Source organism: Chlamydotis macqueenii, chromosome Z (assembly GCF_036417535.1).
Source record: "Chlamydotis macqueenii isolate bChlMac1 chromosome Z, bChlMac1.mat, whole genome shotgun sequence".
Lineage (NCBI taxonomy): Eukaryota > Metazoa > Chordata > Aves > Otidiformes > Otididae > Chlamydotis > Chlamydotis macqueenii.
Window position 1 is genome coordinate 74751753 of NC_141593.1, and position 11956 is coordinate 74763708.

Sequence of the window (11956 nt, forward strand, 5' to 3'; positions counted from 1 at the left end):
GAAGCTTCCTGTTTTTTCCTCCTATTTTCCCACGAACCTGAATGCAGAGCTGATTCTGCAGAATTTAGCCTTACCCCTACATTTGCACCCAGACCCAGGCCAGAAAAACAGAGGGGCCCAGAGACGGTATTGGGCATGCGTATCACCACCAGGTGAGGGGTGCAGCCAAGCAAACCCGCTCTTGGAATATGTGACGTGGATAAGACGAACGATAAAAGGACAGAAACGACCAACATTGGACGGAACATTTCCCCACCAAGTCAACTGGACTGTCGGGACGCCGCAGCTCCGTGGTGGTAGCTATCGCAACTGAAACTCTTTTGCCTCTTTCCTTTCCTTCTCTCCTTTCGCTTGCCCTTGCAAACTTCTTGTCAGGTTAATAAAGTTACCTGGCACTTGACTGCGTTTTGAGTCTTAATTCTGTTCCCGAGAATACGAGCAAAACCACGCTCTGGTGTGTGAGAGGTTGGTCTAGCCGCCCTTAGCCTCCCAGACTCGTCTGAGGTGGCTAGAACGCAAGGGGCCTTCCTCTCATCCAAAATCGGAGCGTGACATTCTTACAGGTTGAAATCTTCCTGAAAGGTCAAGGAACTTGCTTGTGGTGTGCTGCAACTTGCATTTCCACATGCGGAAAACACTAGGGAAAGAAAAGAACAAAAAGTGATCTTTAACTTTCTTTCTCAGGGAAAAGCCATTGGACTTAGGAGTGAATAATCCCTCCTTTTGCCAGATCTTTCATAATTTTTTTTTCTGACACACAAAGGTGGTAGGAATAGACCAGAGATTTCCCTCAGCACTTCACACGTGGTTTCACTCAACAAATCATCCACCCACCAGCCAGGCCACAGCATGAGCTTTCCCCGAGCTCCCAGCGGCCCCTGTCATCTGCCCAAGCAGAGATGCTGCTCTCCTGCTCACACAGACTGTCCGCACTGCCTGGCAGGACCAGTTTCCCAGGCCCGTTTCCCACAAAACCCTCCCAACAGGGCAGCAGGAGCCTTGGCCAGCACTGGGGCATGGGGTTGGGGACAGTCACCAGGAGAAGGTGAAGAAAGCAGCACCCAGAAAGCCTGATTCAAGGAAAGATGGATTTTTTTTTTTTTTTATTTGTTTTTATAAAGAGTTGATGGAGGCCTGCTAGCGCCGCCTGCGGGGTGGCCTCTTGCGGGGCTGTGGTGAGTCCTGGGGGCTGGCAGCCCTCCTCTTTGGGGGGCGCCGGGCCCGCATGGTTGATCTGTCCCTGCCCCGCCTGGGAGCAGAAGTTCTCCGGTTGCAGCCCTGGGCAGAGGGGCCTGCTGCTGCTGCCTCCCCTGGTTCCACCTGGGGTTGCTCCTGCTCTGCAGAGACGGGCACAGGTGTGGGGCAGCCAGGACCCCCGTGGACTGCAGCCTCCGAAGGACCATCTTCCTCCTCCACGTTGGACACTGCGGGGCTGGAGATGGGAGTCTCCCCACCGGAGCTGGTGGAGCTGGTGGAGCTGGAGTTGGAGCTGGAGATGCTTGCGCTAGTGGAGCAGATGCTGGCTGCAGGGCTGTTGTCCTCCTCCCCAGCAGTGCTGCAGCGAATCAGCCTCCCAGCCTCTTCACTGCACCGCTCCACAATGACATTGAAGAGGTCACGGACCAGTGGTTCCGTAAATTCCCTGAGGCAGTCCTGCAGTATGTCGAGCATGACTTGCTCATTCGGACCATACATGCACAGGAAATGCAGGATCAGGCCCTCTATACTGTTTACGTGCCACCACCGAGCCCCTAAGATCAGCCTCAGTACAGCACGCAGCCAGAGCAGCACGGGATCAAGAAGACTTTGTTGTCTCTGGAAGAGTCCTGCCCAGACCTCGGGCTGGAGCCCACCCACTGCCTCTGACCCTGCAGCCCCCTGCCCAGCCGAAGAGTGTACCCACTCCGGATAAGGAGGGGATGCTGCAGGGTCCTGGGGGCTGTTTTGGGCCAGGCTGTCAGGGGCTCTTCCTGCCTGGCCGCTGGCGTCTTGTGACTCTTCACGGCTTCTGATGACGCACCGTAGGTAGTCATCTTCTCCCCGCACAGAAAACCTGACGATCTCTATTGGTCTTCCACAAATAGGGCATTCCGAGCTGCCCCTTATCCACCGCAGGATGCAGCCCACACAAATCTGGTGCTGACAGGGCATCACATGAGCAACGCCATCTCGAGCGTCGTGGCAGATGGGGCAGCTCCACTCCCTCCCCATGGCCATGTTTGTGCTCTGCGTTGGGCTGCGGAGAGCTGACGATGAGGAGCTGCTCCTTCTCACAGGCACTGATGCTGCCAAAGAGTGTCACACGCTGCAAAATAGGGAGAGGCCATGGTCACTGTCTGGGACCTCCCATGTCCCAGGTAGGATAGGGGAGGACAAAATGCACCTGTCCCTCAACAAGGACACTTCCCTGGCTCCCCAAACCCCAGCACCCATTCCAGACCACCCCAGGCAGATGTTTCCCCGCACAGCTCACCTCTGCTCCTGCAAGCGTGTGCCGCAGTGCCCGGCTGCCTGAACCAGGCAGGGCCGGATAAGAACACGGGAATGGCTCTGGGATGGGCACCGAGAGCTGCCCAAGACAACCCCCGAAGTACCACCCAAAACCAGGAAAAGACTCGCTCTACCCTCCAGACCTCGCACACACGCTCGGCAGGAGTACAGGCTTGAGCCAGACTGAGCCAGGCTCTGCCCGCGCCCGAGTCTAAGCAGCAAGGGGCGTGAGGTCACGTTCCATCGCTCAGTGACATCACCATCCACCGCTCAAAGATTTCACGTTCCACCAGACGGTGACATCACTGTGGGCCATCTGCCCCCACAGGCACACAGCATCAGGCACAACTAGGGAACTGGCGCTTGACATCAAGGGCTGCAGATCACTTTTCCCCCATCAGGACAGCCTGGCAGGGGGGCGCGTGGCCAGAGAGGTTTTGGCCATCTCTGTGCTTGGGGGTTTCAAGCTGCAGCTGGACAAAGCCAGTCGGCACCTGGGCTGATCCCTGGGCTGACCTTGCTTTGGCAGCAGCTTTCTCCAGACTCCTCCCAAGCTCCCCTTCATCCGCATCCCTTCTCTCATCTTACCCTGATCCCGTGCAAAGTACCAAGTCTGGCAGAGTCCATGTCAGCAACTTTCCAGGGAAAAAAGAGGAAATCCTCTTCATTGTTTTCATCTTCTGCATTTCCATGGCACTCACCAGTTTAGTGTCTGCCTGCTTTGCAAAGGGTAAAGTTCTCCACTCATCCAGCCTCCCTGGGACGCAGCAGTTCAGTGCCACATCCCAGCGGTGCAGAGGAACAGACAGGTTGGGACCCCAACTGACAAAATACTTCTGCCTGGATCCATGGATAAAGCACACTTGTGAGGGATGTGTGCAGAAGACTCATGATCTTGAGCCAAGCCTTTCTACTGGTCTGGACATTGAATTCTGGCTATTTAACCATTTTGGGAAGAACCGTTCAGCTTTGTGTGTCTCTCACCACCCTGCCAGCAAGTACGGTAGCGGTGGACAAGAATTTGTGAGGGGACACAAGTCACTTTTGAACAGCAGGGTCACCCCGCATTACGCAGTCCCATAGTCTAATACCTATGGTGTCCCAGGTGCCCCCCATATATATATTAGAGATGTTAGCGTCTCGTACGTGAGCGGACACCCAAATCAACAAGCTCTGCAGGTCAGTGTTAGTAATAGCACAGTTCTGTTCCTCTAACACTTTTGTTGGAATCATTAAAACTGATTTATGTTCCTTTGAAGCAGTGCTTCTCGTTGTTCCCAGCAGCAGACACAGCTGCATCTCATCATACTTTAACCCACAACTCCCGAGGCTTTTGACAAAAATTCTAACAATAAATTTCTCCTCGGCTGACATTGACGACCTCATCTGCCCTGGCTGCTCCCCTGCATCCGTTGCGCAGATTTAGGTCTCAGGGACCACGGCTCTTGTCGCCGCTGCTTTATTCTTGGTCTCACGGACCACAGCTCTTGTCTCTGCTGCTTTATTCTTGGTCTCGGGGACCGCAGCTCTGATCTCCGCCACTTGCAGCTCTTGTCTCTGCTGCTTTTTCTTCCAGCCAGGGGCTGCCACTAATCGCTCTCTTTCCACGAGTTAAGGTCCCTGTTCGGGCGCCATACGTGGTAGCAAAAAATACGGACTCCTTGGATGGTGTTCCAGACACCCCTATTGTTAGTCAGCAATAGTCTTTTATAGTTTATCTAAGTTACATGCGAAGTGCACACACTTAATCATCTAATTTGATTGGCAGCAATATACTGTTCACACGCCTTATGCTTCATTTGGGTTGGTTCTAGTTTTTTGGTTGTCTTTCTTATTTTTGCCTTTGGTATTTCCTTATCTTGTTCTAGTTGTTGTTTTTTGTTATTCAGCAAGTGCAGTTCAAGGACATACCCCAAATTCGTCAATGTCAAACAGCTGTGCTGCACTCTCTGCCTCCACACCTTGGACCTGCGGTGGTAGCTATTATATCTTTTTTCCTATCTTTACTTTTCCTTTTCACTCCCTTTCGCCTATCGAATGCCGCTTTACAGGCACAAGAATAAAGTTTGTGCGGTTTGATTGAAACTAAACCTGTTGGCATGTTCGCCGTAATTTTGCACTTTGAGGTCGCACTAAAAGAGCCATCACGTGTCCCGAGTGGACCATCTCATTTTTAAATTGGTGTAGTCAGCAGGGTCCTGAAAGACAGAGAGGTGCAGGCTGTGTGTGGTCTGTAACAGGGGAAGGACGGTTCGGTCCAGCCGCACCTAACCCTACATCCCTCCGGATGAGAGGTGCCTAGAAAGCAAGGGGGCCGATCCAAATTTCCCGCACTCCTCACACACCCAGTGGACGTGAACTCGAGCTGAGGTTTGGACTCTGGCTGACGGGAGTTAATAATAAGATCTCTTAGTGCAAAAGCGGGAGCTGTGCTCATATGAATGAGGTCGGCTACTCGGGGAAGTGAAGGGCGACTGCAGAGAGACTGCATTTGTGGAAACCAAGTTGAGACTCCCGTAGTAGATTTTGGTCTCTTCAACCACTCGGGGAAGACAAGGGCGATGCAGGGGAACTGCGTGTGTGGAAACTGAGTTTAACCTCCGCTAAGTGGGTTTGGTCCCTTCGTAATAAGAATGGCAGGAAAAGTTGATGATCAGTACCCTTTGTTAGTGAAAAATCAAGACTCGTTTTAGGAGCTCTTGTCACAGCATGCTGCCCGGCCGTCCATACCTGGGCGAGATTGGGCTTGAGATAATCGGGCAAATTAGCAAAGCGTAGTAGATCGAATGACTTCCTTGCCGAAGGAGGCAAGGGCAAAATCTGGCAGAGGCAAAGCCATAGTTTGGCTTATTCTGGGTGCAAGTCTGGCAGCAGCAGTAGGGGAACACGTTAAGCAGTGTGACCAGGAGCAACAGATGACAGAGTCGCTCCAGATGACTCAGTCTTCCAGCGGAAGTCCTTCAAGAGACAGTATCCACCCTCCAAAAGAAGCTGCAGGAAGAAAAGGAACAAAATCTTTGCTAGAATCTATCTTGACAGAAGAATATCCAAAGAATTCAGAACTGTGGAGTGAGACAGATCTGAAGCCTGAGGAGAGAGGTATTTGACAGATAATCCCGACATACTCTCAGGAGGAATTACAAGAAGCGAGGGATCACTTTGGCAATCACCGTCGGGTGAGAACTTTCGTTAAAAAAAATATATTTTGATTTGAATTACAGGGATAGAGAACCAAAGATTACAACTAAGGACTTCCTGTACATCGCTACTGAGCTTGCCAAACTGGTGCAGGAGTATGGGTGCCTTGCCAAAAAATCCGAGACAGAGTACATATCGCGTGTGTCACTAACCGGGGGAGATCACTTTCAGCTAAGGGAAAAGGAGGCCGAGGGACACTGGGGTCTTTCTGACCACAGGAGATAATCGGGGGGGAATAGGGAATGGGGGTTATGGGCAGTTCATCACATGTCGCTTTCCACTGCTCCTTGCTCCGCAGGGGAAAAACTCCTCACATTCCTCCCCTGCTCCAGTCCCTCCCACGGGTACAGTCCTTCACCAACTGCCCCAGCGTGGACCCTTTTTCCACAGGGTGCAGTCCCTCCGCAACAGGCTGCCCCAGCGCGGGCCCTCTGCTCCTGCGGGGGCCTCCGTGGGCTGCAGGGGCACAGCCGGCCTCACCAGGGGCTGCACCACGGGCTGCAGGGGAATCTCTGCCCGCAGCACCATTGCTGCTCCCCCTCCTGCTTCGCTCCCCTCGGCGCCTGCAGCCGCTGCTCTCACAAGAAATCCTTCACAATGGGCTCAGGCAGACGCCTCTCCGGTTCCCTTCACAGCTCCTCTCCTCCCATCTCTCGGCCGGGCCCAGTTGGGCCCAGCGGGAGGCCAGAGGCTGAGGGCCACAAGGCCCAAAAGGCTCTCGCCTCCCCCTCTCTACCTCTCGCTTCTGCTTCTTCACATATTCTGCCTTTTCGTTTTTTTTTCCTTTTGGCAAGCCTCACAAAAGCCTCACACCTTCCTTCCTAACACTTCATTCTACATGGAGGGATGTTGTTCTCGTCAGAACAGAATCCCTCGCTGGAGCTGGGAAGCCACCTGTTCTGCCCCTTTCTGGATGTGGCCATAGCAGAGCCACTCCTCCAAATCTTCTTGTGTTGCAGCTTCTCTCTAACATTTCTAACTCCTCGGAGAAGATACAGACACATTTTCTGTCCCACAGGGTGAATCAAGGGCACTGGCTGTGACTACCACAACTGCTCACTGGGGACCTGGCCTTCGCAGGGGCTTTTTACCTCCATCCCATTATTTGCAGAGGACATTTGCTTCTCACTCCCTTGCATTTCACTGACATGATCAGTACCTCACTGCTTTAACTTTGCACTCTTTGTTTGCTCAGTCACGAGCTGCAAATAGGGGTGTCTCTCATGCATGTGCCCCACAGTGGGTCAGTCCTACACAAGAATGTTTTCACTGAAAGCCTTGCCGTGAACTCTGTCCAGCCGTGAGATACTGTTAGAACAGCACAAGAGATTCCGTCTGTCACTCCTAAACAGCACCTCTCTCTACTGCTTCTAGGTATTCTAGGCCAACACTCTAGTATTACAGTGTCCTGGAGACAGGAGAACTGAAACACTGGTACCTGAACCCCAGCAGGCCCAGTACCTGTCTGCAGGTAACCTGGAGCTCCTCACGACACGAGCCTGAACTTTGCCCTTCGTGCGGATGTTTTCCGTGTGGTGTCTGGGTGATGGGAGGGCTGGCTCAGAGCAGCGGTGCCGTTTAAGCAGCATGTTTTGGCAAAGCAGGCAGGTTTCCTTAGCTTCCCAGTGGAGAGGGACCCTGTACTCCCAGAGCCAGTATGGAGGTACCAAACCACGTGCATGGGACGGGGCGCCTGCGTCCAGCCCGGTAACTGGAGCCGCCTCCCAGCCCGCAAGGGCCATCAGGGAAAGAGTTTCTGCTTCCGGGAACTGGGAGGTGTCCGCTGGGAAGGGGCAAATACTCCAGCGCAGAAGAGTGTTTTCCCTCACATTCCAGTACATGGTTATCCCTACAAAGCGCTGTTTGGATGCAGAGAAGCTGTGCTCTGGAGCCTGCGTGCCCTAGAAGGGACACTGCTCTTCCAGTCGTGTGGGCTGCCCGGACTGGATGGCAGGAGCAGGGTCCCAGGCCCGTTTGTCCACAAACCCCTCCGAGCTGGGCTCTGGGGGCCTAGGCCAGAGGTGGGGCATGGGGGTCACAGAAAGGCACTGGGAGAAGAGGGTAAAGCAGCACCCAGAAAGTCTGTTTCAAGGAAAGAGGGATTTATTTGTTTTTATAAAGAGTTGATGGAGGCCTGCTAGCGCCGCCTCCGGGGTGGCCTCTTGCGGGGCTGTGGAGAGTCCTGGGGGCTGGCAGCCCTCCTCTTTGCGGGGCGCTAGGCCCGCATGGTTGATCTGTCCCTGCCCCGTCTGGGAGCAGAAGTTCTCCGGTTGCAGCCCTGGGCAGAGGGGCCTGCTGCCGCTACCTCCCCTGGTTCCACCTGGGGTTGCTCCTGCTCTGCAGAGATGGGCGCAGGTGAGGGGCAGCCAGGACCCCCGTGGACTGCAGCCTCCAAAGGACCATCTTCCTCCTCCACGTTGGACACTGCGGGGCTGCAGGAAGAGCAGCTGGAGATGGGAGTCTCCCCACCGGAGCTGGTGGAGCTGGTGGAGCTGGAGTTGGAGCTGGAGATGCTTGCGCTAGTGGAGCAGGTGCTGGCTGCAGGGCTGTTGTCCTCCTCCCCAGCAGTGCTGCAGTGAATCAGCCTCCCAGCCTCTTCACTGCACCGCTCCACAATGACATTGAAGAGGTCACGAACCAGTGGTTCCGTAAATTCCCCGAGGCAGTCCTGCAGTATGTCGAGCATGACTTGCTCATTCGGACCATACATGCGCAGGAAATGCAGGATCAGGCTCTCTATACTGTTTACGTGCCACCACCGAGCCCCTAAGATCAGCCTCAGTACAGCACGCAGCGAGGGCAGCACGGGATCAAGAAGACTTTGTTGTCTTTGGAAGAGTCCTGCCCAGACCTCGGGCTGGAGCCCACCCACTGCCTCTGACCCTGCAGCCCCCTGCCCAGCCGAAGACTGTATCCACTCTGGATAAGGAGGGGATGCTGCAGGGTCCTGGGGGCTGTTTTCGGCCAGGCTGTCAGGGGCTCTTCCTGCCTGGCCGCTGGCGTCTTGTGACTCTTCACGGCTTCTGATGACGCACCGTAGGTAGTCATCTTCTCCCCGCACAGAAAACCTGACGATCTGTATTGGTCTTCCACAAATAGGGCATTCCGAGCTCCCCCTTATCCACCGCAGGATGCAGCCCACACAGAACTGGTGCTGACAGGGCAGAAGAGCATAGGCAACGCCATCTCGAGCGTCATAGCAGATGGGTCAGCTCCACGCTGTCTCTGTGGCCATGTCTGTGCTCTGCAGTGGCTTCAAGAGAACTGAGGATGGGGAGCTGCTCCTCCTCCTCCTGGGCACCAGCACTGACAAAGGCTGTCACACGCTGCGGAGCAGAAAGAGGCCATGGCTACTTGCTGTGACCTCCCGTGCCCAAAGACGGTAGGGGAGGATAAAACACGGCAGGGCCAGGGAAACACTGGGGATGGCTGTCCCTGACTGGCCGATGACCAGTCCCCTCGGCCCCTTTGCCCAGAACACCCTCCAACCAGGGGCTGCAAAGCCCCCTTCCCCCTTGGCCACAGTCAAACACCATGCAGCGTGGTTCCTCCAGCTGGCCGCAGCCACCAGCAGCCTTTCTTTGGCACGTTCCCCTTTGCAAAGGCACGCCTCGCCCCTGCCATCTGTTGCTGACAGCTCTCCCGCTGAAAAGGGGGGCCTCTCTGACGGCTAAGGCCCCTGCCGCTGCACTCTCTGGGGCTGCTCGCTGCTTCCTGGCGAGACTGGCACTCCCTGGGCTGTCGCACGGTGATCCAGCAGCCTCGTCTTCCCCGCCCTTCTAAAATACACAGAAGAAAGGACCTCAGCTCTCCCTGTGGCCAGGGAGAAGGGCCCGCGATGCCACAAAGCCTGGCTCAGCCCAGGAGTTCCAGGAGCTGCTGCCGAGGCCAGCCTGCTGCTCTGTGCCGGCTGATGGGCCCTTGTGCCCCAACCGATCTGCAGCGAGAAGAGTGCCGATCAGCCAGGGCGAAGCCGGGCAGCGCCCAGGCCCAGGGCTGAGCGCGCATGGTAGCCCAGGAGACGCTGCGCAGGGAGGGCAAGCACAGCCTGCCATCTTGGGAAGGCAGAGCCCAGCACCTGAGCTGGCCTTTCCTCTCCAGCCCCCAGCACTTGGGGTCCCATCCTGAAATGCTGTCCTGAGTGCCCAGCGGGTGGCTACACACCCACGTGCATGGGACGGGGCGCCTGTATCCAGCCCGGGCACTGGAGCCACCTCCCAGCCCTCAACGGCCATCAGGGAAAGAGTTTCTGTCCCCAGGAACTGGGAGCTGTCCACTGGGAAGGGGCAAATACTCCAGTGCGGAAGAGTGTTTTCCCTCACATTCCAGTACATGGTTATCCCTACAAAGTGCTGTTTGGATGCAGAGAAGCTCTGCTCAGGAACCCGCGTGCCCTAGAAGAGACACTGCTCTTCCAGTCGTGTGGGCTGCCCAGACTGGATGGCAGGAGCAGGGCCCCAGGCCCACAAACCCCTCCGAGCCGGGCTCTGGGCGCCTAGGCCAGCGGTGGGGCATGGGGGTCACAGAAAGGCACTGGGAGAAGGGGGTACAGCAGCACCCAGACAGTCTGTTTCAAGGAAAGACGGATTTTTTAATACAGATTTGATGGAGCCCTGCTAGCTCCGCCTCCGGGGTGGCCTCTTGCGGGGCTGTGGAGAGTCCTGGGGGCTGGCAGCCCTCCTCTTTGGGGGGCGCCGTGCCCGCATGGTTGATCTGTCCCTGCCCCGTCTGGGAGCGGAAGTGCTCCGGTTGCAGCCCTGGGCAGAGGGGCCTGCTGCTGCTGCCTCCCCTGGTTCCTCCTGGGGTTGCTCCTGCTCTGCAGAGACGGGCCCAGATGAGGGGCAGCCAGGACCCCCGTGGACTGCAGCCTCCAAAGGACCATCTTCCTCCTCCACATTGGACACTGCGTGGCTGCGAGAAGAGCTGCTGGAGCTGCAGGTGGGAGCCTCCTCATCGGAGGAGCTGAAACTGCATCTGCTAGAGCTGGAGCTGGTAGAGCTGGAGCTGCTGGACATAGAGCTGGAGGAGCTTGTGCTCCTGGAGCTTGAGGTGCTGCTCCTGGAGCTGGAGGAGCTGGAGCTCGCCGCAGAGCTGTTGTCGTCCTCTCCAGCAGTGCTCAAGCGTATCAGCATCTCAGCCTCCTCACTGCACTGCTCCACAATGACATTGATGAGGTCATGGACCAGTGTTGCCGTATGTTCCTGGAGGCAATCCTGGAGCATCTCCACCAGGACTTGTGCATTCAGACCATATATGCAGAGAGTCTGCAGGATCAGGCCCTCTGCACTGTTTGCCTGCCACCACCGAGCCCCAAATATCAGCGCCAGCACAAAGCGCAGCCAGGGCAGCACAGGATTAAGGAGATGTTCTTGTCTTCGGAAGAGTCTTGCCCAGACCTCGGGCAGGAGTCCACCCACAGCCTCTGCTCCTGCAGCCCCCTGCTCAGCCAGGGATGGCATCCCCTGCGGAGAAGATGGAGGGGACGCCACAGGTTGATGGGCACTGTTTTCGGCCAGGCTGTCAGGAGCTCTTCCTGCCTGGATGCTGGCATCTTCTGACTCTTCACAGCTTCTGATGACGCACTGTAGGTAGTCATCTTCTCCCCGCACAGTAAACCTGACAATCTCTATTGGTCTTCTGCAAAGTGGGCACTCTGTGTTCTCCTTTGTCCACCGCAAGATGCAGCCCACACAGAACTGGTGCTGACAGGGCAGAGCATAAGCAGCGCCATCTCGAGTGTCGTAGCAGATGGGGCAGCTCCACTCTGTCTCCATGTTTGTGCTCTGCAGTTGCTTCAGGAGAGCTGACAATGGGGAGCTGCTCCTCCTCACAGGCAGCGACGCTGCCAACAGCTTTCACGCGCTGCATAATGGGGAGAGGCCATGGTCACTGTCTGGGACATCCCATGCCTCAGGGAGCGTAGGGGAGGACAAAATGCACCTCTCCCTCAACAAGGACACTTTCCTGGCTCCCCAAGCCCCAGCACCCTTTCCAGACCACCCTAGGCAGATGTTTCCCTGCACAGCTCACCTCTACTGCTGCAAGCGTGCGCCGCAGAGCCCGGCTGCCTGACCCAGACAGGGCCGGATAAGAACACGGGAATGGCTCTGGGATGGGCACCGAGAGCTGCCCAAGACAACCCCCAAAGTACCACCCGAAACCAGGAAAAGACTCGCTCTACCCTCCAGACCTCGCACACACGCTCGGCAGGACTACAGGCTTGAGCCAGACTGGGCCAGGCTCTGCCCGCGCCCGAATTTAAGCAGCG

General features: G+C 56.1%; 2 protein-coding genes across 2 annotated transcripts; both read right to left on the reverse strand.

The window, feature by feature from the left end:
• Positions 1–1137: 1137 nt before the first annotated feature.
• On the reverse strand, positions 1138–2217 carry LOC147596419 (uncharacterized). Its single transcript, XM_086771386.1, has one exon. It carries the CDS (start codon positions 2215–2217, stop codon positions 1138–1140), a length of 1080 nt encoding a protein of 359 aa, XP_086627512.1.
• An 8087-nt stretch (positions 2218–10304) lies between these two features.
• On the reverse strand, positions 10305–11462 carry LOC147596420 (E3 ubiquitin-protein ligase Topors-like). Its single transcript, XM_086771387.1, has one exon. The coding sequence runs from the start codon at positions 11460–11462 to the stop codon at positions 10305–10307; it is 1158 nt and encodes a 385-aa protein (XP_086627513.1).
• Positions 11463–11956: the final 494 nt, after the last annotated feature.